Source organism: Pelobates fuscus, chromosome 10, assembly GCF_036172605.1.
Source record: "Pelobates fuscus isolate aPelFus1 chromosome 10, aPelFus1.pri, whole genome shotgun sequence".
NCBI classification, from domain to species: Eukaryota; Metazoa; Chordata; class Amphibia; order Anura; family Pelobatidae; genus Pelobates; species Pelobates fuscus.
Genome location: NC_086326.1, coordinates 130,921,184 through 130,947,886, shown reverse-complemented (window position 1 = coordinate 130,947,886; position 26,703 = coordinate 130,921,184). Strand labels below are relative to the sequence as shown.

Sequence of the window (26,703 nt, the reverse complement as noted above, 5' to 3'; positions counted from 1 at the left end):
GTTTACTGTTTATTACAGACAATGGACCTGCCGGGAACAGAAAAACAGGAACAGCCACAGTTCGGTTGACTGTACTGGATATCAACGACAATCGGCCCATCTTTCTCAAGAGCAGCTACGAGGCCACTGTCCCAGAGAACCTGTCTGCCTCCAGTAGTATTGTACAGGTAAATTCATCTTAAAGATGCAGGGGTGGACTTAACAACTGAGCAGTTGTAAAGAATAAGGACCAGCCCCTAGAGGGAGACAAAGAAAGGCAAGGACCACTATGTGTCCCAGATTGGCCAAAGGCAAGATTGCCTTATTAAAATAATAAATGGGCTTTAATGAGGGGAATAGTGCGAAAACCAAGTCTTCTGTCTGTGCTGCCTTGGCAGATTTTGATGAAGAATCTTTCAATATTGTCAAAATAAACCAAGATTATTCAATGGACATGATAAAAGTTTACATTGGTTTTAATAAGGACACTTTTCAGCTATTTTTCTATTTCTAGGTACGCCTATTACAGAAAATAGCTTTACTTTAAACAATAGAACACCAGCAAATGCCTATATGATGTATTAAAACTTTTAAAAACCTGTTAAAATATTTAAGATACATTTATTCATTTAAACAAAGCTGCTGAGTGTCTCATTAATATCCAGGAATTTTGCTAATTTCTGCACCAGTTACAAAACAAATCTGAATATTGAGAAGATTTTAAAAAAATGAACATAAGTAATCATGGAAAAAATGTATTCCCCACCACCACACCTTTTCCTCTCGTCGTTCTCCTTTCTCTAACTTTTCCCCATTCTCTCTGTGATGTTTTTCTATCACCTTCTAGTGTCATTTCCCTTCCATTCCACCCTCCGTTACCGTCTTCTTACTTGATACAAACCCCATGCGTAAGTGGCATGTATTGTAGTAAGTCGGATGAGGGTATGGGACACAGGGAATGATAAAGATATGGGGCATACCTTTGGTGGGTTATACTAATTGACCCCCTTAATTATTTTGCATTGGACTTAGGGTAATTTCTAAAGATAAAACTGGGCCAGATACCACAAACGGCATGCTCTTATGGACCTTTGTGTCTGAAACGCGTTTGCCTTTGGTTCCCCTTGTGGCACAGTTTCTCATGCCGATGTAGCTCATACTAATTAATTTGTGTACACCTCTGGAGCATACTGTTTTTGTGGTATAAGGCTCAGTATTTTCATCTAGAGACCTTTCTCGTCTCCTTGGCCAGCAGCAACAATTTGGTGAGCATCTGCCATTTTTTTCTAGCTAATAGAGTTCTTCTGATTTATCCTTTTTTCCTGTCAGTGGTATTTATATGCATGTGTTTATTTTTTTTTATCACCGTTTCATTGGAATTCAAACTCAGACAGCTGGTGTTTTCTTTAGTGGAGTGAACGGTTTTATTTAATAAATATTGGAATGATTGCGCTTTATTTGTGAATGACTGGCATTTCTGTTTTTTATTGCACCCCCAATTTCTATTAGATTTTTTTTTTTTTTTTATGCTTTGGGCACACTAAAAAGTAATAAGAAGGTGACACTAAAATGGGGAGAGAGAAATTGGGGCACAGAGCGAATTGCGGCCACAAACAGGTGACATCATTGCTTGTTTTGAGAAAATAAAAAGCGTATAACCTATAATCATTATTATATGTGCTAGTGATTAATGTAATTTTTTTTACCACGTGACAGCACCGCTTTAAAACGTGTAAAAGTAAGTAAGGTCTCTCATTAACAAATAAAATTGTTATTCACTTCCTATAACTAGAAGTGAAATCAGACTTCTAAAGCCAGTTCAAAGGAATATATTTATCGCGAGCAATGCAAAACTATGTCAAGGCATACACTAGATTTAAAGACTGCAATCAACGATTATGGACTTGGCATAGAATTGGCGTTATTGTTCTAGCTGGCTGGAAATCTTAGTCACAAGGATGAATGGGTTCAAATGGAAAGACTGTACTCTCACAGCTTGCCTGCAGCCAGGTTCATTTCACAATCAATGCTCTACTTTACAGGAAGAGGGCATTTTTAGAGCGTCATTTGCTCAGAGTGACCTTTATATTTGGAATTACTAAGGAATTTAAAGAAGCCATTATGGATCTCTCAGAGCTTCTTGATTTGGCCCTGTTCAGTTCTTGTTGATTTCTAAAGGTATACCAACTGTGAAAGCCTAGTTAGTTGCTATTCAGCGGAGAAGCCTAAATCCACAGATCTGTTTCCTTTGGTCAATCTAAACATGCAAATAATAGCACTAAATATACAGACACCAGAAAAAAAAAACTATTTTCTGCATTAAATGTTCTATATAAACATTAGTTGAACCTGATAATTTTTTTGTGTTACTGTGATTTACCAGAATAACAGACCACATTTTTAATTGATGCAGAAATCCAGGTCATTCCCCAGGATTCATATTTCTTTTGACTGCAGTACTCTTTAGCAGTCTCAAAAGCATGTCCTAGCATTGAATCTTTAAAGCCTCTTTTAGGCGTAAAAAAGTCTGACAAAGTCCTGTGTTGGACTGAAAAGTTGACAGAACCATCTTTTTTTGACACAATAAAGGGATTATACTGTTACAAAGACCGGTGAGTGCACTTCTTGTCTATACTATATTTTGGCTAAAGTTTTGCACCCAGGCATTTACAAGACCGCAAGAAAAGTAAGTGCTGGACCCTCAAGGATATATGTGTAAATTAAATAGATTTTCTCACCCCTCCTGGGTGGTATGTTTATTCCTCATTCTCGGGTCCTCTACCAGAGGAGTAGGAATTTGAGGGTTCAGCGTAGTATCTTAGCTGTTCCTAGAACTGCACTCTTCTGGACAGCGATCTCAGATGGCCCACCTGGAATCTGTTAAAGCCACTCCCCCAACTTGGGAGTCACAGCCCCGAGTGCTCCTATCACAGCTGGGACTACTACTGCCTTCACTTTCCACATCCTTTCTAGTTCTTCTTTCAGTCTTTTATAGAACACCTTCTCATGTTCCTTCTTCCTGATGTTATAGGCACTGGGTATTGCCACACCCACCACGTCTGCAGTCTTTCGTTCCTTGTCTACCACCACAATGTCTGGTTGGTTGGCCAGCACTTGCTTGTCTGTCTAGATCTTTAATTCCCACAGGATCTTAGCCAGACCCAATGAGATATATATATATATATATAAATAAAAATAACAAGAGAGATAACTTGGCACTCACCCCATCTCCAAATGCAGTTGGTTTGTGCCTGGGTGCAATCCCACGTTGTGGATATATACAAATAAATTAAGAGATGCACTCTCAGGACTCTTTTTAAGTGTATAAAAAATAATTTATTCCAATAGGTATCACATCAAAAAAAGGACCAACGTTTCGACCCATTTGGATCGAAACATCGGTCATTTTTTTGATGTGATACCTATTGGAATACATTTTATTCTACCCACTTAAAAAGTCCTGAGAGTGCATCTCTTAATTTATTTGTGTGTGTATATATATTATATTATATATATATATATATATATTATATATAAATTAGTATAGATCCCCAGCACTCACATTTACAGTATACCAACGCCGGGCGCTAGACCAAGGCTCCAAGTAGATAGATGATCCAATGAGACAGGCTGCTCTCCGGACTTAAAAACTTCAAATTGTATTATATATATATATATATATATATATATATATATATACACACACACACACACACACACACACCTTGATAGAGTGTACAAGGGACTCATAAATGTGTTTAATTAACTTCTGCTTTTACTGTGGAGTTGCAAGTCTAGTTGACATTTCAGTCCCACATCAGGACTTTTATCAAGATCAAGAATTAATAATAATAATAACAAAAAAGACATGAACCAAACAAAATTTAATAAAAAATCAGCACCTTTCTTGCATCTGACCCTAAAACTTTACTTTGTTCTGCTAGTTTTTACTATTTGCAATACAACATACCCCACATTCTGCTGCAAGATACGAATAACAAGAGCCAAATAAGCTAAGCTTGCAAAAACAAGTGTAACAGTTGGAAAAAAACAAACAAACGTGGGAAGGGGAATGGATGTTGATAGTAGTAGGAATAAACAAAAAGTAAAAACAGCTCAACGGTATAAAGCGACCACTGAGCACTTCAACAGTACAAATAAATAATAATAGCAAATAGCTAAAAAAAAAAAAAAAACAGAGCTAAACATAAATAAAAATGTCCATAAAATAAATTCCCCTTACATGTTGCAGCATGCAATTTCCCAATATCACATCTGAAAGGGAGCAGGGCAGAACATGGTGCTTTCCATAAAAAAAGATATTTTATTGCACATAAAATTGGACACTTACAAGATTCTACAAGTGAACAGGCAACAGTAACAAACTCCTTTAGCAGTTATCTTCGAATAATTGCGAACAGACAAGTCCTTTCTTTTGGTCCTCCCAATATTATTACTATTATTATTGGTATTTATATAGCGCCAACTAATTCCGCAGCGCTTTACAATATATTGCTTACCACATGGACATTCTAATAGGTAAACTATCCCATTGGAATTACAGCTAAGATGGCAACTAATGCTGAAATTCCGTTTCGTAGCATTACAGATAAAACCGGAAAGCCTCTTGGTCTTACATGGATCCATTTGGAAAAAAAAACAGTTTGAACCTTACTTGTCTCTTAGTTTTAATAGTCCTATGCCTAACATTAGGAGCAAGATGGGTCATCAGATTAGCAGTCCTTGAAACTAAGAAACTTGTTAAATGATGGATCGCCCTTAAGAATATTCCAATGTCTTCTTAGAATGGATTTCACTGTATTGGCCTGGTTATTGAATTTGGTAATGAACATTGGGGTATCACGGTTAAGATTCAATGGGATTTCTGTATTACAGATTAATGTTTGTGATCTAGGTATATTTAATACCTTCTCCAATCTAACAATCCTCATTGTAGCCTTTTTGAATAAATTGTCTAGTTTCCAGCATCTGCGATTTGCAGAAGTACATTTCAGAGCAATTGCAACAAATACGTCTAAACTGACTAAAAGGGATGTGATCAAGCCACCTTTTATTGTGATGACTGTGGAAGGGGATAAAGCTTTTGCAGTCTACCGATTTCCTGAATGTTTTTGTATGTAGATTTCTTGCATTCAAATAAATCTCTAAGTCCAGAAATTTGATTTCTTCTGTAGACTGGTTAGACGTGAATTTCAAATTGTAGGGATTATAATTCCGATAATGATTCGATTTATCCAGAGTATGCCAACTCCCCTTCCAAATAAAGATATACTCATCAATGTATCTTCTCCAGAGGACAAGGTGTGTGCTGAATAGGCAGTTTTCCCAAACCAAGTGGACCACCCATTTGCCCATGAAAAGTCGGTATTGACCCATACCCTTGACAGATTTTCTATTACAGTATACAAAGAAGTGACATCTGCGTCACTAGTGTGTATTCATCTAACCAATGCAATAGGGTTAGTACAGTAGTTAAGAAAAAGAGGAAGGCAACGATATCAGGAAAAACATAATACGTGATATAAATATGGTCAGAGAGGTAATGTGGGCATTACAAATAATGTAAAGGAAACTTCCTAACAAAGGTAGAAACCCTCCTACTGAAATTACCTCCTAAGTAGATTTATTCAAGGGTAACGGCAAAGCAACAAAAATAATGATTTTTTTTATACACTTATATGTATTTTTTAATACCCTTTATACTTGTTAATTATTACAAGACACTTTCTCCTTTTTTCACTTTAATCTATCTATCATATTTTAACTTTAGGATTTTATTTAAATAAAGTTTATTGTTTTTTGTTGCTTTGCCATTACCTTTGAATGAATAGTCTTACCAATCCAGTTGGGCTAGTATATTAATTACTTGAGTAGTTTCTCTTAGACATGACTTAAGTTTTACAACCTATTTTTGGAGGAATAGATCGACCTATTCGGATAAGTTGAATTTTTCCCAGCTCCCTTTCCAAATGAAGATATAATCATCAATGAATCTTCTCCACAGGACAAGGTTTGAGATAAATGGGCAGTTTTCCAAAACCAACTCTACCACCACTTGGCCCATTAAAAGGTTGGCGTAGCTCAGAGCAAATCTAGTCCTCATGGCATTACCTTTCATCTAGAGGTAGAAGACACAATTGTTCCAAAAATAATTATGTGTGAGGCTAAAAAACACACATTTGACAATAAAATCAAGTTGATTGTTTTCTAAGCTCTGAATGTGTGGCTCAGGAATATTGTATTGACCCATTCCCTTGCAGATTTTCTATTACAGTATACAAAGAAGTGATATCTGCAGTCACTAGTGTGTATTCATCTGACGAATCCAGTTGGGCTAGTATTAATTACTTGAGTAGTTTCTCTTAGGCATAACTTAAGTTTCATGACCCTAGCTTGGAGAAAGAGATCAACATATTTGGATAAGTATGAAGTTAAAGAGCCAATGTCAGAGATAATGGGTCTCCCTGAGGGGTTATGAAGTATTTTGTGACTTTTTTGGGAGATGATAAAAAAACTGGAATCAGCTTTTTTTTTTTTTTTTTTTTTTAAATAAATTTGGTATCTAGATTTATTGCTTTCACATAAATCTCAAAGTCCAGAAATTTGATTGCTTCTCTAAACTGGTTAAATACGAACTTCAAATTGTAGGAATTATAATTCAGATAGTTTTTTAAAAATTATCCAGAGTATCCCAGCTCCCTTTCCAAATGAAGATATAATCATCAATATATCTTCTCCACAGGACAAGGTCTGCGATGAATAGGCAGTTTTCACAAACTAACTTGACCACTCATTTGCCCATGAAAAGGCCCATGGCATTACCTTCTATCTGGAGGTAGAAGACACAATTGTTTGAAAAATAATTATGTGTGAGGCTAAAAACCTAAAAACCACACATTTGACAATAAAATCAAGTTGATTATTGTTATTATTTTTTGTTGCTTTGCCATTACCTTTGAATGACTCAACTTAGGAGGTAATTTCAGTAGGACGGTTTCTACCTTTGTTAGGCAGATTCCTTTACCTTATTTGTATCTTTTTTATAATTAACTTGGGTCATGCCCACATTACCTCTCTGACCATATTTATGACCACGTATTAGGTTTTTCCTGATATTGTTGCCTTCCTCTTTTTCTTAATTACAGGAGAGTAGGAGAAAGTGTCTTGTAATAATCAACAAGTATAAAGGATATTGAAAAATCCCTATAAGGGTATAAAAAATCCCTATATAAAACTTAAGTGTGCTGCATGCACAAAACAATATGTATAGTGTAGCCTGAGAAGAGAAAAACGTCCAAGGTGCTCAGGATATCAGTCACACAATAGGCAGCATACACAACATGTAGCCTGTGTAGGACAGTAGGTGAAAAGATAGTCAGAGATAGGCAATAGCCAGTGGGGTTCTATGAATAAGACCCCTCAGAGGGAGTAGACGTGCATCTAGTTGAATAGGGGCATAACCCCACAATAAAACCAATGGCAGCCAAACCCCACTCCTAAACCAGCCGTGATTACACTAATTACTTGAGTGGTGTCTCTGGCATGACTTAAGTTATACAACCTATTTTTGGAAGGATAGATTTAGATAAGTTGGAAGTTAAAGAACCAATACCAGAGATAATTGGTCTCTCAGGGGTGTTCTGGAATCAGCTGATCTTTTTGGCAAGGTATTGATTGATTGCAAGCAACAAAAGTGAGATGCTAAAGTGCTAAATAAAAAAGTGAAGATACAGAGGGGGTTTCACTATTCCTGTCAACTTTTGTAAGAAATATAGTATGATTGTTACCGAATCAGATATAACAAGTGAAGAGACTTTACATTGGTGGAAAATAAGAAATGTGGTGTGCATGGCAAATGTTAACACCATTCACTTTGCCCAAAAATATGGTATGCCCTGGAGGTTGTTAAACCCACTGCCTCAGGAGCAAATATGGAGAGCAGCCAGGTATAGTTAATAATGGTTTCTGAACATAATTACAAGTACTTTCAGGCTTATAACTTCCACAAATATTAGATTCCACAATTTAAAAATATCCATGTTAAAAAGTCACTCAATCTTGCTGCGCATTACAGTCAATTCAATAGTCACATCTTGGTGGACTCCATAAACGACCGGTCTTGGTTGGTCGGTGGTCGTCTTGGGAAAGTCCTTTGGCGCTGTGAAATAGGTTGACTTTGCCTAAAACTACTGACCGAACGTCTCAGTGATCCAAGTCGTTTCCACAGTCTTAGCTGTGGCTCATTGGGATCTTCTGAATGATATGGCATACATTCATGTGGACCATAGAGAGACTGGTCAAGTGCAGCAGGTTTGCAGAGGGTCACAAAAATGAGGCAGGTGGCAAGCAGTAGGAAAATGCAAACAAGTGAAATGACAATAGGCAGTGGATTTGTAGCAATCGATGGTATGTCAGTCGAATTAACAGAAACAGTCTCTGTGGTGGTGTTGAGAAGTCCAAAAATACTTGTGCTTGCTACAGTCTCGTTACTAAACTGCTCTGTGCCTTCAGCACTCATTTTGCTTCCTGGAATAAAAAAAAAGGAAAATGTTATAATACAGATATAAATATTTATTACATTAACCTTTTTTTTTTTTTTTTTTTTTTAATTATTCAGCAGAATTAAATATATTACTATTATTTTGTATTAACCTTTTTTTTCTTTTTAAATTATGATTCTGCTGTTCGCCACAAAGCACATCAAGATCTCATGCTTATGGTCTCAGCCTGATTTCTGGCTGAGCTGCCTCCTAACCTGCTGGAAGTGCCCTTTCAGCTCCCAGGATGCCCACAACCCTTGGACAGTGCAGAAGCATCAGGCCCACAAAAAGCCCTGCTGCAGCCTGCACCTGATCTCCAGTGGCACACTGGATCAGAGTGTGTGAAATACTGTACCTGATCTCTCCCTTTACACATATGAGACAGTCACCCCCCTCTTAGACTTTATTTCTCTATGTGTCTCTCTTTCTCTTGATATCTGTCTCAGTGTCTCTCCTATTTATGTCCTTGTCTCCCTACTCCTTGCCGTGCTTGCCACGCATTAGCCCCCCCCCCCCCCCCCCCCCTGTGTGGGGAAGGAGGGGGAGGTTGAGCATTATGGGGGGGGAGGTGAGGGATTAGCAAGGGGGACACTATAGGGTACTACAGTGCTAGGAATACAATGTTTTATTCTTATCCTATAGTTTCCTTTTAAAGTTAGATGCTTTCTACACTTTCATTCATATTTGTTTTTAATTGGGGGTTGTCAAATAAAACAGTGTTGCTACAAGCTTAAACATATAGCCAACACAGAACATAGATAGCTATTACTAGTTGTCACTGGCCTGGTTGTACCTGGACTGGAGCCCCAAGTACCCACTAGAAAGGTCTGATTTAGCACCCTTTCATTTAGAGAGAAATAACACCTCTACCTAAATAATATGACACTCCCTCTTCAATGCACAATATTTGAAGTTGATTTTAAAGCACACTGAGGTTTTAATGCAGGTCTGATTAATGCTGCAAGTTTGACGTTAATGCTGCAAGTTTGAGACTAATATTGTGGATGCAGGGTTAATCCAGCATGGTGCAGGGTTATCACAGCAGGTGTGGGTTTTATATATACACATTGACTTAAAGGAGCACTATAGTGCCAAGAAAACAAACTCGTTTTCCTGGCACTATATAGTCCTTAGGTACCCTCCACCCTCAGGGCCCCTCTCCCGCTCGGCTGAAGAGGTTAAAACCCCTTCAGCCACTTACCTTTCTCCAGCGCCGGGCTCCCTCGGCGCTGGTGACCTCTCCTCCTCCTGCCTCCATCAGCGCCGAATGCGCATGCACGGCAAGAGCCGCACGCGCATTCAAACCGCCCATTGGAAAGCATTACTCAATGCTTACCTATGGACGTCACGGTCTTCTCACTGTGATTTTCACAGTGAGAATCGTGGAAGCGGACTCTAGTGGCTGTCAGTGGGTGGAGAAATCAGAGGATCTCCCCAGCCGGCCCAGAGTGCCCCAGTGCCTGAAGCAGAAGGAAGCCTATGGTGTGCACCTTCAGAGAATGCAGGCACTACCAGGGACTCTGATAATATGGAGCTTCCTAGTGATTCGGAGCATTTGTGCAAGTTACCACGGCACTGATCTGACCCATTGGTAAAGCTCTACACAAGTAACATTGGAGTGTTACATATGAATGGTCTGCACCTGTGCAGAATACAAGTTCCAATGCCAGACAGAGACCAAACCTCTCAACACACACACAATACCACAAACAAAACTACACGTACCCCATATATACACTCACATAGCAGACATCACACTTTACAAACAATATAGCTAGCATCCTTAGGGACTTCAATGTTATACTTTTGCACAGCGCTACCTCTGGTCCAAAGGGTTAATCATTTTTGGACTATTCTCCTTTTCTGGGATAATGTCTGTGTACCTACAATAGTTTTAGATCACTTTAGGACACCCCCTGTCAAATACGTCAATTTGCTTCTCTTTATGTTGGAGAATATATTCATATCCAAAAGTATATTGTAGCTAATATATTAGTGTTTTCAAAGCAGATACATTTTTGTGTCTGTCTAATCAGGCACTGGCAGAATTCCACCCTGTATGTATGTATATATGACGAACAACAGTTGTCTCCCAAGTGCTAAAGTGTTAGTACCGTATATACTCGAGTATAAGTCTAGTTTTTCCAGCACATTTTTTGTGCTGAAAAACCCCAACTCGACTCATACTCGAGTCACTGTCTGTATTATGGCAATTTACATTGCCATAATACAGACAAGGGGTTGTGTGCGTTTACTTACCTGTCCTGCACACTGCACTCATACACACACAGTGCACTCATATACACACACTGCATTCATACACACAGCACTCATACACACACACTGCATTCACTCATACACACACACTGTAAATAAATATTCAATTAATATAATTTTTTTAGGATCTAATTTTATTTAGAAATTTACCAGTAGCTGCTGCATTTCCCACCCTAGTCTTATACTCGAGTCAATACGTTTTCCCAGTTTTTTGGAGTAAAATTAGGGGCCTCGGCTTATATTCGGGTCGGCTTATACTCGAGTATATACGGTATATTATGAAAGCTAGTGTAAGTGTAAATAGACCCAGCAGGGAGTCTTCAATTAGTATACTATAAACAGAGTACAGTTTGAACCTGGATTAGTGTGTGAGAACTCGCTGTTCATATCCCTCTAAAAGAAAACATTAATTGATTGAAAACTTTCTCCTACAGTGTATTGTGAATCCAAAGGTTGCATTAAGATATTTGTTTCTATAGATAAAAATATCAGAGGTTGAAAATTGGCATTCTAATCAATCCATATTCACAATTTTAACAAAAGAAAATGGTTATCAAGCAGTGATAAATGGACAGTGATGAATCGTGATTTTCTTTGAGACTGAAAGGTTTAAATGAAGACTCCAAGCTTGAGGTGACCATCATTGTATATATTAAATTAAACCACATTAAAAATAAAAAAGCTAGTCGCTCCCTTTTAAAGTTCGCTATCTGCCGTAAATCCACTGGTCTGAAGCAGCAGGAACGAGGCTCCACCAATCAGGAACCTCCATTCTGACCCTGGTGGTCCGCTTTTTTTCCCAAAAACCCATGCCGGACAGATGTTTAAAAGATTTGCAATAACTGCTCTTAGGTAGACAGTGAAAAGGGATCAACAAACACCATAACCTACCTATTCAATAAGCAAAGGTGTTCCATGGAGTGTCCTTTTAAAACCTGCTTTTGAGTGACACCACCATAATAGTTTACAATTGAAAGCTTGTGTGTGAACCTGCACTATATGTTAATTTTTTATTTTTTTTTACTGGAGAATACATATTATTTTGAATGTATTTTCCACATTGCTTGTGCACAGTGGAAACTATTGATTAAAGATAAATAATAATATAATGATAATAATTACATTGCAGGACTAAGACTGCCTCTAGTGGATGTCAATCATACAGCCACTAGAGCCATTTCCGGGATTCTAAGGCACTCTGTCCTATAAACGATAAGCAATATATATAAGCAGCAATAGACTACAGGTTTATAGCCTCTCTGGGGCAATTAGCCCCTTTCTAGACAGACCGTCTTTGATATCCTGTTTAAGCTTACTATTTACAACCTGTTTTAAGGCTACGCTACAGTTTTTTTTTTTTTTGTTGAGTGACCTATGCAAGATAGATATCACGTTCCGGATATTATTTCTGTTAAAGCAAGCTCTCATCATTCATTAGCAAGCATGTCTATGTCTAAAACTAGATATCAATTTATAACCTTATACCAGACTGCTCTATCTACAAAAGATATTAGTTATCCTTTTTCCATATAGAGTTCCTAGTCCACGTTATTATTAGTAGGCACAGTTTACGCCTCATATAGATCATATGGAGATTTAAAGGAACCTTTAGCTGTATGGTTATAAGGATTGAACTGCTCACTCCTATCTCATATATACATTACTATCTCCCCCACTTTTATTATTTATTTTCTTTATTAGATGTGTTAGTATTTCTTATAAGTTTCCTTTATTTTTCTGGGGAACATATATATACCCTATAATAAAGGTGTTTTTTATATTTTTGTCCAGTAAGGGTAGACTAACAGAATCTATTCTTGGTGCTCCTGAGCCTATTTGGGCTTGTGACCACCTCAAGTTCTCATATTTTGCTATATATCCAAAGGGTTAACCCCTACATTAGATTCTGTGGACACACTATAGATCCCATTTATTGGGAATCCAACCACTTTATACTTGTCCTATAAACGATGCCTCAGGCTCTGCATGAGAACATCCAGTGTCAGTAAAATCCCCATAAGAAAGAACCGAAGCTATGCTTTCCTACAGGAAGGGCCTAATGCGTTCGCCACTCATGCGCATTAGCCCCCCCATCTGATGACGTTGGAGTAAGCGGAGTACTGACAGACATTGTCACTGGACTTGGGTAAGTGACTTACGCGTTTTTTTTTTTTTTTAACCCTTTAGCTGCCAGAGGGTGGATGTAGGGGGGGGGGGAGGTCCAAGGGAGGGGAGGGAGACAGGGCTCTATACTGTAAAACAGTATTTCTTACACTATAGAATGCCTTAAAAAAAATATTCAGTCAACGAATTGTGTAGATGCAGCAGTTTGGCTTGTCCAAATTACGGGTGTGCAAATGATTCTGGGAAAACGGTTCAGTTTTACAATAAGAGCACATACATATATATATATATATATATATATATATATATATATATTTGTCGCAGTACAGTGATAGGCACATTGTTGCCACCTTTTAATAAAGCTAATTTGGACAACTACATTTCCACTGGCATATATATATAGTTGCGACAGTTAAGACCTCACACCACCATGTCACTGAGTGTTACTGGAATAAGGGGCACTCCATAAACTTGAGGGGCTGAGCCCACTGAGTCCCTGCATAAAAACTACTACAATATTCTACAGAGGTTAATGTGCTTAGTCCTTGTAAATAAATGCTGCATTCTGCTGTATATTGGATGTGTTTTTTAATGATTAAAAGTAAAACCTGGCATTGGAAAAATACAAAAGACAAAATAGTCCCTACTTTGTCTTGTGTTTTGATGAAAAACAGAGCAGAAATAAATTAAAAAACAAACAAACAAAAAAACAGATTGGGAAAGAGGAAACAATAGGATAAAGGTAAGTTTGAAGTGACACAGCCACTTTAAAGGTACATTACGGGCACCAATACAGCTTTAATGTATCGGACAGATTTTAGCCTCATTAATATGCTGTATTTTTTGCATGCTGAAATTTTTATAGTTTTTGCACAAAATAAATAAATGTTTTGCAGAATACTGCACCATAAGTCTGTGTCCTTAGCCACACACCCTCATGCCAGTAAGATTTTTTTTTTAATCAAAGGCTTGCACCAGGGCTGGATTGGGGAAAAAAATTTCAACGGGCATTTTTTTTAAATCACAGCAGTCCAGTGAGAAGGGGCAGAGCCAGTGAATGGGTGTTTACTGAGGGGTACAGTTTGTGTATATAGGGGGTGCAGTGTGTTTGTGAATGGTGTATGTGAGGGGTGCACTGTGTAGGGATTGACCAATATTACCTTTTTTAGGGCCAATACAGATACTGATTATCATTGGTCTTTCAGTAGCAAATAGTAGATAACGGATACGGATATTCTGTTCATTTACAGTTTTGAAAAAATAAACAATTTGTACACAATTCTTTCATTAAAGCAGCACTGTCATGCCGAACTTACCTTGTCCTAATCGCTTCCTCTTCTCTTCCTCTATCAAGGTCTGTTCTTCATTTCTTCCGGTCTGCTCTAGTTTTCTTTAAAACATAAGACAAAGTAGGGTCTTACGTATATTTGCTATGCCTGACCATCTATGACCAGCTGAGGAGCAAAGTGTGCTCCATTTCCTGTGGTCAGAGCAATATCCCACAATTCTCACCTGTCTTCTGTGATCTCGCGATGCTTCCTTTAGCTATTTCTGAACGTCCTGTCATTTAGACAGGAAGCCTGGCGAAACTACCGAATTTCGCCCTAACAGAATGAGAACAGTTTGTCCATTCCTGTTAGGACAACAGTTGGTACTTTTAGGTCGGTTTTAAATTTCATTTGGATGATTGAAATTCCGGTACGCGCTGCGGCTGCATCTTGCATCTAATTCCAACGGTATCAGGGAGTTATCTACCAAAAGGCTGAAAGACCAAGATATTTATTTTTAAAGTTCGACAGGTATTATGGATTTTTATGGATGGGGAGAACAGCCGGTAACTCCCTCCTTGTAATAAACTGAACAAACAAACATTGATGGTGCTTGTTTGTTCGTCTGAAATTTCTATTAATTTCTTCTTCTTTCTGACGAATGAATATACGAAATTCCCATCCGATTTTCGGACAATAGCGAATGCCCAAGTGTTTAACTGGTCCAGTGGGTTTATGCAGAGAATCTCACTTTGGGAAGGGAAAGGGTATGTTTGTGTGTGTTCTCCTAATTATTTTAAAAAAAAAAAGGAATAGTACTGAACGTTATATCCTCCCTCCCTTCTTAGCTTTGTTCAGGGAGGAGGCCATTGCTTGTAAACCCTGGTGGTCCAGTGGTGAGTGAACTCTAGCCTGCAGCTCCTCCGGTCAAAGTTCACTTTCTAGAGATTTGGCCTCTGAGCGTTGCCGTGGTAACAGGAGCCCCGGGTCCTCTCTCCTTCCTCTGCTGCCACAGTAAAGTGCCAGTGAGGGAGATTTTTGAGCTCACCACCTATCCATCATGGCACACAGCATGGGCCAGCAAAGGTGATCAACTGACCTCCCCTGCCATCCTTGGCCCATGACCATCGTGGTCCACTGGGCATTTGCCATGTTTGCCCAATGGCCAGTCTGGGCCTTGCATGCACACAGTTTCAGCACAAGCAGCCTCTCCTTCTAATGCAGGTTTTTAGTGCTGTCAGTGGCTGAGCTGCGTGCATATATTTTTGATAAAGAATCCTTGTTTTTTGTGGCAGGCAGGCTTATTCTGCTAATGTAATTATTTTATGCAAAAAAAAAAAAAAAGATAAAGGGGGGCACTATAGTGCCAGGAAAACAACTTTTTTTTTTCTGGCACTATAGTTTCCTTTTAAATAATTGAAATTTTTCTGACGAAGCATTATCAGCACATCAATAGAATCAACTGACACTTGGCAAACATAGACCTCGATTTAATATCTCTGAATAAGCTTTTAATAATCTGATCACAATCTGTTAGAAAAAACTTTCCATATGACTTATCTGTGGAAGTCACCATTGCATTTTATAGGAATTTGGTAGATAAATCATTTGAAAAGGTGTTTTTATTTCTGAGGCTGCCCAAAGCATCTGATCACGTTGGCAGCATGCGACAGCAATGAGATGCCTTTTTTTCCCTCAGACAGCATTGCCAATAAAGGCATTCATAAATAGATATGCAGAAACTATCCTTGGCATTAGATTACTATGACAAGTTGGCACAGTTCTGAAGGCTCTCAGTCCATGCTGCATGGCTGCAGGTAGCCTCTATTTAGGAACACAAAGAGGTTGGCAATGCATATACCAGATAATGTATGGGTGCCTCACTGGTGAGGAAGTCCGCAATAGTGACAGATTGGGTCCATGGCAGTGTGACAGTTGTGGAACCGATCACGATAATCCATTTACAAGAATCTTTTCTACCTGGGAGTCAATCTAATAAACAGTGCATTGTTAAGGCCATTTAGGAATTGGGTTGTCTAGGGTAAGAGATACCATCAAAGTGTGACACTGTTCTATGTGGTTATAAAGATAGGGTTTCTTAAACCAATAGCTTCTCTCAGATTCAAGTAAAGCAGCAAGTCAAAATTACAACATGTCCCAAATGTAACCCTATAAGTTCCCCAAAAACCTAGCAAAGGTAGGTGGAGTATTGCTGTACTAGGGACGTACAGCATTTACAGATCAGGGGTCACTTAACTGGTAGGACATACTAGAGCTGTGAAAATCACAGTTACATTTCAAGCAGATTGATAATGAAATGGGCAAATAAAAAGGACTCAAAATGCCCAATATAAAATGCTTCCCAATGGGCTCCATATGTGGTATGGAGTTGTCATTGTCCTTAACGACAAGCTCTGTAGCACATATGTGGGTGATTTAACCTCACTGTGATAACAACAATCACAGCAATATTGCTATTTCTGGATGTCTGTCAATCTCAGGATCAATCTACTAAACTTTATAGTTAGCTAAAGTTACTCTTAGTGTTAGTTTTAGGATTACAATTAGGGGTAGGTTTATCGAGCAAGCGAGAGGAGAAGCAAGCAGAGCTGCAGGTTAGTGCTCCCCAGGTATTTTTAATCGGGGGTATATCTTGCAAAAAAACTTGCAAAATTTGCAATCCTTTTGTTTGTAAGCTTTCTAACTCTGCCCAAACTTCCTGTGGCTGTCCAAACAAAGACTTCCCAATGCAGATCAATGACAAGTCTTTGCAAGGCAGGTGCTCTGTGCAACTGTTGCCTCTTGAGTTTAGCTCCACTGAGCTAAACAAACTAGGAAGTAACAGAACCAGTTGTCTGAAATCCAGGGGGTAACAAGGTTAATTTACTAAAGCGTTAATTTCTATTGAAATGAATATAGAAGCAGTGCTTTATGGTGTAAACAAGAAGTTCTTAGCGGTGTGCAGGGTCCCTTTAATTGTGGTATGTATAGATATCTCCAGCATTTCAAATAGACAAAGAGGGACACTTTAATTTTAGGGATGTGAGTGGGGGTTTGATGATAAACTTTTAGGTGACTGTCCCTCCTAATTAAGGTCTCTTGGGAGGTATGTGTGTAATTGGATTGGCTAAGATCTTCAAGTTTGATCATCTTAGCTAGGGGTCCTCAAACTTTTTAAACAGGGGGCCAGTTCCCTCAGACACTGTTGGGGGCCGGACTATAACAAATATTAACTAATTCCTATGCACACTGCACACGCATAAGGACATAAATACACACACACACACACACACATACTGACATACATACATACACATACACACACACACAGACAGACACATACTGACATACATACACACATACACAAAGACAGACACATACATACATACACACACAGACATACATACTCAAATACATACAGATACACACATACACACAGACAAACATACATACATACAGACATACACACACACATTCTGACATACATACACACACACAGACATACAAACACACACATACATACACACACACATACATACTGAAATACATACACATACACACAGACATACACACATACTGACATACATACATACATACAGACATGCATACATACAGACATACACACACACACACACACACACACACAGACATACACACACAGAGACATACATACATACTGGCATACACATACACACACACACATAATGACATACATACATACACACACACATAATGACATACATACATACACAGACAGAAATACATATACATAGCTAATTTTGCTTACCTTTTTTTGCAGCTGGGTGGCTGTGGCTGATGGGAGTCGGCTTGGCTCCCGCGGCCTGGCTGTCTTCCCTCCCGCGCGGCGCAGAGTAAGCTGGGAGGAAGTGATCACCGGCGTCACTTCCTCCCAGCTGCAAATTTTTAAAGGGGCCCGGTCGCGCTATTGCACGGCCGCCGTGCTGAAGATATAGGGACCATCTGGTGGCCCTGAGTGCTGGGGCCGGGCCCGCAGGCCGTAGTTTGAGGACCCCTGATCTTAGCCACGGAGGCAGGGCTTGCTGCGGCGAGACCAGCGCAGCGTGGGGAAAAGGAGGAGTAAAATCTCCTTTTCAGTGAGCTCTAGCAGGGGCCGTGGACCAAAGTAGACAGTTTAACACTATGGTGTCAGCAATACATGCTTGTGTTCATGACACTATAGAATTTATTTAAAGAATCATCAATCTTGCATACCTTCTAATTTAAAACGCACAGCCTATATACAGTAGTCTACATCAATATATCTACAGCAAGTTATAAAATACTGTTTAAAAAGGAGGGGAGCTGGCGGGGCCTGACAGCCAAGATGGCCGGACGCACATTTTGAGAGCTCCTGCTACGAGGGGCAAAAGCGTGACAATATCGAGGAAACTAACGATGCAAGTGGCAAGCGGTACCAGGGAATGGACGCAGAACAACACTGCAAACACGACGGTACCAGCCCGGCGACGGAGCGCCGCAGACACACACAAGCTGCACTCGCGGCCTACTCCCGAGCGGGACCAGAGGCCAGAGAGAAACGGCCTCCACACTCACAGGCATAAGCAGAAGCCCGCTTCAGCCCTGCTGCCCCCCCCCCCTGGACCGGCGGGGGTCATCCCGGTCCTCGCTGGGGACGACTACCCCCGCCTACTTTCCTGACCAAGCGGCGAAATCCCCAAGCACACGGGACCTACAAGGCCCAACTAAAATGGCGGCACGGACGAAGTCGATTACCAAGCATACACTTATAAAACCGCCCGAGCTCACGCTGGACTTTATCAACAAGATGAGTATGTACCTATGGGCGAAGCTCAAGCGACGGAGACAACCCTACAAGCAGGCAATGAGGGAGGTGGTGGCATGGGTCCGCCCGACTACCCGGCGCGAAACGCACTGGAATCCTCCTAACACCTTCAGAGCACCCTCCAGATTAAAACGGAGTCACAGCTCACAAAGGCGGGAAACAGCGCTGGGGTGCCCACACAACGACACTCAAGACTTCAAACGGTTAAGCGGGACCCGACCCACCTCACACTCACAGGTCCCAGAGACCAACAACCAGCGAAGCACAACCTGGCATGCAAATAAGCACCAAGCCAGCTGTGAAGCGGATCGAGCTGCACAGAAACTGAAAGCGGACAGAAGACACCGGCGAAGAGAGCCCTCAAGGCCCGCCAGGGAGAGATCCGGGATGGGGTACCCACTCAACCATAGAGGCAGAACCACCAGAACGGGCATTGGGTGAAGCAACCCGGACACGGACTCACTAAGGCCTGCGGCAAACTGCCCTGTTTGGACCGCAGAGACTGTCACACCCCACAAGTTGGAGGCCCGAAGAACCACGGACTATAATGCAAGCCACACACCATGTTTTATAATACCAACCGTGAGCAATGTTTAATGTTTAGTCCATAGTAGACCCCTACTCGGGGAGCTCACTCACCTTACATAGCTCGCTACAAATAGGCACCACACACATACTTTCAATACTAACTCTGCCAACCGTTTAATGAATACAAACATACACCATTACATCCACACACTGACACACATACTTAGCCCGTAAAACAACCACTACACCAAATATGGATGGTACAATGTTTTCCTCAAATATTATTATTGTGACATAACATGTTCCTGTGCCACACCATGTATTTGTGATGCTTCCATTTACCAAGCATTGGATTGCTTTGCTCTCGCCTGCAATTGTGAACGTAACTTCTCTTCTAAAGAGGTTAACTCAGCCTATACCACACGTATAGTACATACTTATATATAACGACCTATATAAGCCAACACCACACAGATTGCATATTTCTTTTTCGGACGCCAAAATGTTTGAATTGTTATTATCCTATTAACCTCTTAATCCAGTAATTTTCAAGCCTGTTTAGTAAAACTCCTGCTTATAAACATGTTATACATAGATCGCTTAGACAGGACCGCTAAATCTGTTTATGTTACAAAAAAAAAAATTGGTGCTGACCTTTCCTCATGCTGACCAACTGTTACTGAATGTCTGATTATATACTTGTCACTGCTGTTGGGGCATGACAAGCCCTCTTGTTATACCTTCATGCACTTCAAAAATAAAGAATTACAAAAAAAAAAAAAAAAGGAGGGGAGCTGACAAGTGGACTTGTATGACATGTATAAAGTGTTTTCATTCACTGCCCGACTGATCCAAAGCATTGGCTTTAGGAAATAGTGTTTCTTCGTGTTATCTGTCGTTTTACTCTCCCGAACACACGGCAAATAGTTATATTTTATAACCTAAGGACTTGCTTTACGCGCACACAAATCAACACATTGATTTGTAAAACGAATAAACGGAACAATGTATTTGGGAAAAGAAAATGTAGAAAATCAATTTCACGTTCAGGCAGGGCTGGAGTGAAAAACAACATTTCTACTGCCACCCTCAAAATGCTCATCAGTCACCTAGTCTGCCATCGATTCGTCTCAATAAAAAAAACACGTTTTAACTTATCCAGAAAAAACAAATGTTTATTGTTGGTTTTTACTCATGTTAACATATTGCATTTTCTTTATTTGTGTTCTTCTAGTTATTTAACGATCTAGTTCTACGTTCAGTTATGGATTTGCTTTCTCGCTCTGACCAATTGAAATTTCCATTTCTCTGCCACGTCTCTAGCATGGTATTGGGGGCACACGGCTTTTTATCCGCTTATTCTTGACACCGAGTCTGCTCCAGCTTCAGGAGCCAGTGGCCACATTTGTATTTATTTATTTATTCGTTTTCTTATGAGGCTGTCAAACTCAAACCTTCCCCACCAAACCATATTTTCTATTTAGAGGTAGATAAATACTTGAATTGATCTACACTGCACATGAATGTTTGAGGATGATATCTGAATGTGCACACAAATTGCCATTAGTATTCATGGGTGTCGAATTTATATCACCAGGCGCCCAGTACACGCAGGACTTTTTTTTATCCCTTTAAACCTGCTGCTTGCTGCCTTGTGGAGATTGGTACAGGCAGGAAGCTTAAAGGGACACGGTAGTCACCAGAACAACTACATCTTAATATAGTTTGTTATGGTGTCTGTGGTATGTCCCTGCAGGCATTTTAATATAAACACTGCCTTTTCAGAGAAAAAGTAGTGTTTACATTGTTTCCTAGGGTCACCTCCAGTGGCAGTCACTCAGACGGCCACTAGAGGTGCTTCCTGGGTCAGTGCTGCACTCTGTGGTCTGCATGGAGGAGCTGAATGTTCTTTGAAGAAATGTATTGAATCAGTGCATTTCTATGAGGATATACTGATTGGCCCAGCACTTAGCGTGTGCGTTAGCCTTTTCCAAAATTGTTGATCTCAGTCAAGGAGGTAGAGCGTGAGTGGGGGGAGCAGCGAGGAGACCTGTGCATCTCTGGAAAAAGGCAAGTAAAATACCTATTTCATGAGGTGCCGTGGGATTGAGGGGGGTTCAGACACCTATAGTGTCAGAAATACATGTTTATATTCTTGACACTGTAGTGTTCCCTTTAAGGTATAAATCTCCAGTGAGGGCAGGGTTAAATGGCACACAGATTACTGGAGGCCTACAGATAGGTGCGAGAAGTCGCCGCAGCTAGCTGCTCCTCACAAAGCACATGGCTAAAGGCTGGGACATCATATCCTGGATGCACACCCACTGCTGAACAATGAAGACATCCAGGTAGCTGCTGGTAACTGAAATACTTAGTGGGACTGTGCTATGTGAGTGTATATCTGTGAGAATATCTAGTTTGTGTCTGTATGGGTCAGTGAGTGAGACTGCGCAAATTTCAGCAGATGTGTGTGTCATTGTCCATTCTGTTTGTGTACAGTTCAGTGTACCTGTGTATGTGTGTTTGTATCAGTAAGTGTATCACATAAACACAATTAAATACAGCTAGCAAACACAATACACTACATACACACAAAACATACAACCCGCACACACATCACATTCAACCAGCACACACCACACATATACTACACACAGCCAGCACACATCAAGTACAGTCAGTACTCACCACACACAGCTAGCAGAGGGTGAATTTTTCATTGAGATTAAATTTGTGAAAACTCTGAGTTTATCAAATAGCCTTGCAGCCACACTGCATTCACTATACACACACACACACACACACACACACACACACTGCATTCACTATACACACAATACACAAACACACACTCTGCATCCACTACACAAACATACACTGCATCCACTACACAAACATACACGGCATCCACTACACAAACATACACGGCATCCACTACACAAACATACACGGCATTCACTACACAAACATACACTGCATTCACTAATCAAATACTCTCACTGCATTCAATAATCAAATACTCTCACTGCATCCATTACACACACACATATTCTTGAAAACATAAAAAAAATCTGACCGGCATGTATATTTTGTGCATTTACCGTAATAAAAAAAAAGGATTTGCAAAAAAAATACATAAATAATAAACATGTTCAGTTAACAGTAGATTTGTGTAGAAATTGTTTATTTTTTCAAAACGGTAAATGTACAGAATATCGGTAAGTTATCGGCCTGAAGGTTCACAGATTATCAGTATTGGCACTAAAAAAATCAATATCGGTCGATCCCTACCTTGGACAACTAGATTTAAAAGGGGAAAAAATCCACATCCCTGAATATTATTAATACAAATTATTATTATTTTTTTTAATATAAACAATGTGGCTCTAACATCCACATTCAGTTGTTTGATCACAAGTTAAGAGTTTGTAAAATGTACCCTGTTATGGTTTCAATCACTAACCAGTGACTTGTGATGTATTAAAGTGGCTCTGCCACCTTCTGAGGTCTTTGCATATTTTATAAAGAGCTCCAATGGTGACCTCACTGCTTGTCTTGTGAGCTGGTTTTACCTGAAGCTGTCAATCGTTGTGGCCACCATGTCGAACATGTTGTGTCCTCTTCAGCTCTTGATGCACCTCCATCGACAATGTCTTGATCCTTACAACTGTTGTTGTAATAGTGACGGCGGGAGAAATGACAATACTTGACGATGGTACCTCCTTCTGTTAAGTTTTGTTAGACGTAGGAGAAATGCATACGACAAAGCAGTCCCTAATTTGACTTATGAAACCTTTTGACTTTTCTTGAGGGGGGTTGGGAGCACTTTAAAGGAATACTCCATACACCATAACTACTGCAGTCTGCTGTAATGGTTATGTTCCTGGAATGCCCTGGCACCATTCCAATGTAACCTGCCATCCCAGGCATTGCATCTGATCTTCTCATTCATTGGCTGAGAGTTCTCAGTTGATGCTCTCAGACAGTGAATGAATGTCTACATCGGTAACCGTCTTCTCTTTCTTGAGATGACTGGAGGCAGCATGGGAACCACGTGGAACCTATATAACTATGAAACCAGAGACAGGGTTTGACATATTATGCTGGCATGGCATCCAAGGCACTCTTAACACTATTATGGCACTCCAAACACTATAACTACTACATCAAGCTGCAGTATTTACAGCATTTGGTGTATTGTTTTATTGAAATTTAAAATTTTAGACAAATAGAGCATGGGCAATTATTTAACTCACCTACATTTCCAACATGGCTGATTTGCCCTAAATCATGTAAATTCAGTTTTCATTCAGTACACTTTGCTGTGTCACAAATAAACCCCTCTACTTTCCCAGATTCCCTGCCTAAAAGGTCTGTTACTTTGAAACCTGTGGTGTCTGGCATCATCTTGGAGACACAGCAGGGTGGGACACAAGTCAGGAGTCACAGGTCATACGTAATCTCTCACTGACCAGACTTTGTAACGGCTGAAGAACTAAACTAGATTTACTACTGCTGGAATCCCATAGGAACCATCATAACAGATAGTCTATGTGATTCCACCACTATTCAGGTGTGCCTCACAGAATGTGGAACTTGGAGCTTGCTGTATATAAATAAATAGTTTGGGTTTTTTCTCAGAATGTTTCAACCCAAAACTGGGACTAACAATATTTGTTGTAAGAATCCTTATAAAACCATTGATATGCTCTTTCACAAAATTAAGGAATAATACTTATTATATAATAATTAAATACATGGACTTCTGTGGACTTTTGTGGACCCAGGACATACTTGAAAACGAGAGAAATCTCAATGTATCTTTCCTGGTAAAATATTTTATAAAAATAAATAAAATAAATAAGTAAGTGAGGATAATGAAAAGTGTAGTTTGCAAACCGCTAGATCGAATGTCCAGATCTCCTCAGATACAAATGTTTACAATAAATCCCATCAGAATTTGCATTTAAAGAGCTAATCTCCATCTGAGTGTTGTTTTTTTTTCTATAAATTGTGAGTTTTGGTGAATTAATATCTGACTTTTAAAAGCCTGGTTAAAATAGCTGAGTGGGGGGAAAAAAAAAACCTCCATTGCTAAAAAGCTGAAACTATTTTCTAATTCCTGCAGGACGACTTGTTACATCACTGAAGCTCATTGTTTACTGAATACCCCCCTTAGAATGACAGACATGCATTAAGTGTGTACCTTTATCATCACAAGGACCTGCGGGATTCTTTAAAGGGGTCCCTCCATGCCTGTTTCTGTCCAAGTCACTAGGAAATAAATGTGTTTTAGACAAGTTGCATTTACAAATTAACCCCTTAAGGACACGTGACATGTCATGATTCCCTTTTATTCCAGAACTTTGGTCCTTAAGGGGTTAAATAAAATCACAGCACCCCCACCATTCTGTAAAAACACGCAAAATAATTGAAAAGAAAATTAACTTTTTCTTAATGTGTACCTGATTCTTGATTATCCCCCTGGAAGCTTGTATTTCTCCACTTGCTCCCAGCCTTGCTGTATTCCAAGTGCAGTGGCCTTTGCTGGGAGGGGGATGGGCAGATAGAGGGGTAGCAAGAGGGAGGAGAGAGAAATGGGTAAAAGCAACAGGGAAGAAAAGAAAACAGAATTTCTTTATTTTACCTTTTTTTTCTTTTTTAAACAAAACACAAATCTTTGCCTTACATTAATTCTGTTTTAATGTTGAGTTGCTACAAACAGTGTATTTAACAAAATCTCATTTTTTTGGCAATTGCTTTGGAAAAAAAAAAAACAGAAAAACTAAAGTTTCTATTTAAATTTAAATGTGCTTGTTGAATCAAATGCCATCTGTTGAATGGCGAGGTTCCCCCTATTCGTTGTTTACATGGTACAGTCTGGGCTGGATTGTGGTCAGTGAATGCCAGTGTTCAGGTTGTTCTGAAGTTGAGATGGGTTTAAAAAGAGGGGAGGGGTGAGTGGTGTGAAGATCTGTATAAAAGGAATTCTTTATATTCTCTGCTGGCACACAGCTTCCATGTTTCCTCAAACTCCCACCGCTCCTGCACTCTCTGGACTGTGTTCCCTGCAGGTTCTGTGTCGCAGGCAGAGATTGGAGGGGTAACAGCAAAGCTTACTATCCATTCTGTGGTCCCCATACCCGCAGTCACAAATCAGCCCCTTTTTCCTGGTTTTGCAGGTTCATGTGCAAATAACTGGGGATTTTCTAAATACGATGACCTGCACACATGTATTTATGCTGCACTGTCACTTGTGTGGGCTTTGCACGTTTCATTAAAACCTCACATACATGTGCTTGCATGTTATTATTTGTATGTTATTATTTATATAGCGCCAACAAATTCTGCAGCGCTTTACAGTGGGTGAACGTCTGGTCTGGGTATGAGTGGGAGAGCTTGCACAGGCTTCAGACGAGATCTGTACATTTTCTAAGCTGTTTTGAGATGTTGCCCTAATGAAAAAATGCCTAATTTAAATGCATGCCTGTAGTCGTTTGGGGTATATCTACTAAACAATTTTGAACAAAAAAATGTTTTATTTGAGCAATGAAGTATCCCTTTAAGTAGGGATCGACCGATATTGATTTTTTAGAGCCGATACCGATACCGATATCCTGTGAACTTTCAGGCCGATAGCCGATATAATTTGCCGATCTTCTGTACATTTACCATTTTGGAAAATAAAAAACTATTTCTAAAGGTAAATGCACAAAATATACATGCCACGTGTAGTGGATGCAGTGTGTTTAGACAGGGGAGCAGTGTATGTGTGTGTAGTGGATGCAGTGTTTGTGCAGTGTGTGTGTAGTGGATGCAGTGTGTGTTTGTATAGGGTGTGTGTGTATAATGCAGTGTGTGTGTATATAATGCAGTGTGTGTTTGTATAGTGTGTGTGTGTGTGTATAAAATGTGTGTGTGTGTGTGTGTGTGTATATATAATGCAGTGTGTGTTTGTATAGTGTGTGTGTGTGTGTATAGTGTGTGTGTGTGTGTATATAATGTGTGTGTGTATATATAATGCAGTGTGTGTTTGTATAGTGTGTGTGTGTGTATATAATGCAGTGTGTGTGTATAGTGTGTGTGTATATAATACAGTGTGTATTATATATACACACACTATACAAACACACTGCATTAT

General features: G+C 39.6%; 2 protein-coding genes across 2 annotated transcripts in view; one reads left to right on the top strand and one right to left on the bottom strand.

Annotated features, from left to right (window-relative positions):
- The window catches only part of CDH23 (cadherin related 23), a 909,735-nt gene that overhangs the window by 596,379 nt on the left and 286,653 nt on the right, over positions 1-26,703 (top strand). The window contains exon 27 of the mRNA XM_063435341.1: positions 19-167. Coding sequence (XP_063291411.1) covers positions 19-167 — 149 coding nt within the window. The remainder of the gene's footprint in view (positions 1-18; positions 168-26,703) is intronic.
- On the bottom strand, positions 7,483-24,832 carry C10H10orf105 (chromosome 10 C10orf105 homolog). The gene is made up of 2 exons (XM_063434678.1): positions 24,769-24,832; positions 7,483-8,526 (listed from the first exon to the last, which is right to left on the bottom strand). The coding sequence occupies exon 2, from the start codon at positions 8,516-8,518 to the stop codon at positions 8,087-8,089; it is 432 nt and encodes a 143-aa protein (XP_063290748.1). The 5' UTR covers positions 8,519-8,526; positions 24,769-24,832; the 3' UTR covers positions 7,483-8,086.

Bases quoted from the DNA above. Each gene is read 5' to 3' on its own strand.
- C10H10orf105 (XM_063434678.1), bottom strand. From the start codon at position 8,518: ATGAGTGCTGAAGGCACAGAGCAGTTTAGTAACGAGACTGTAGCAAGC.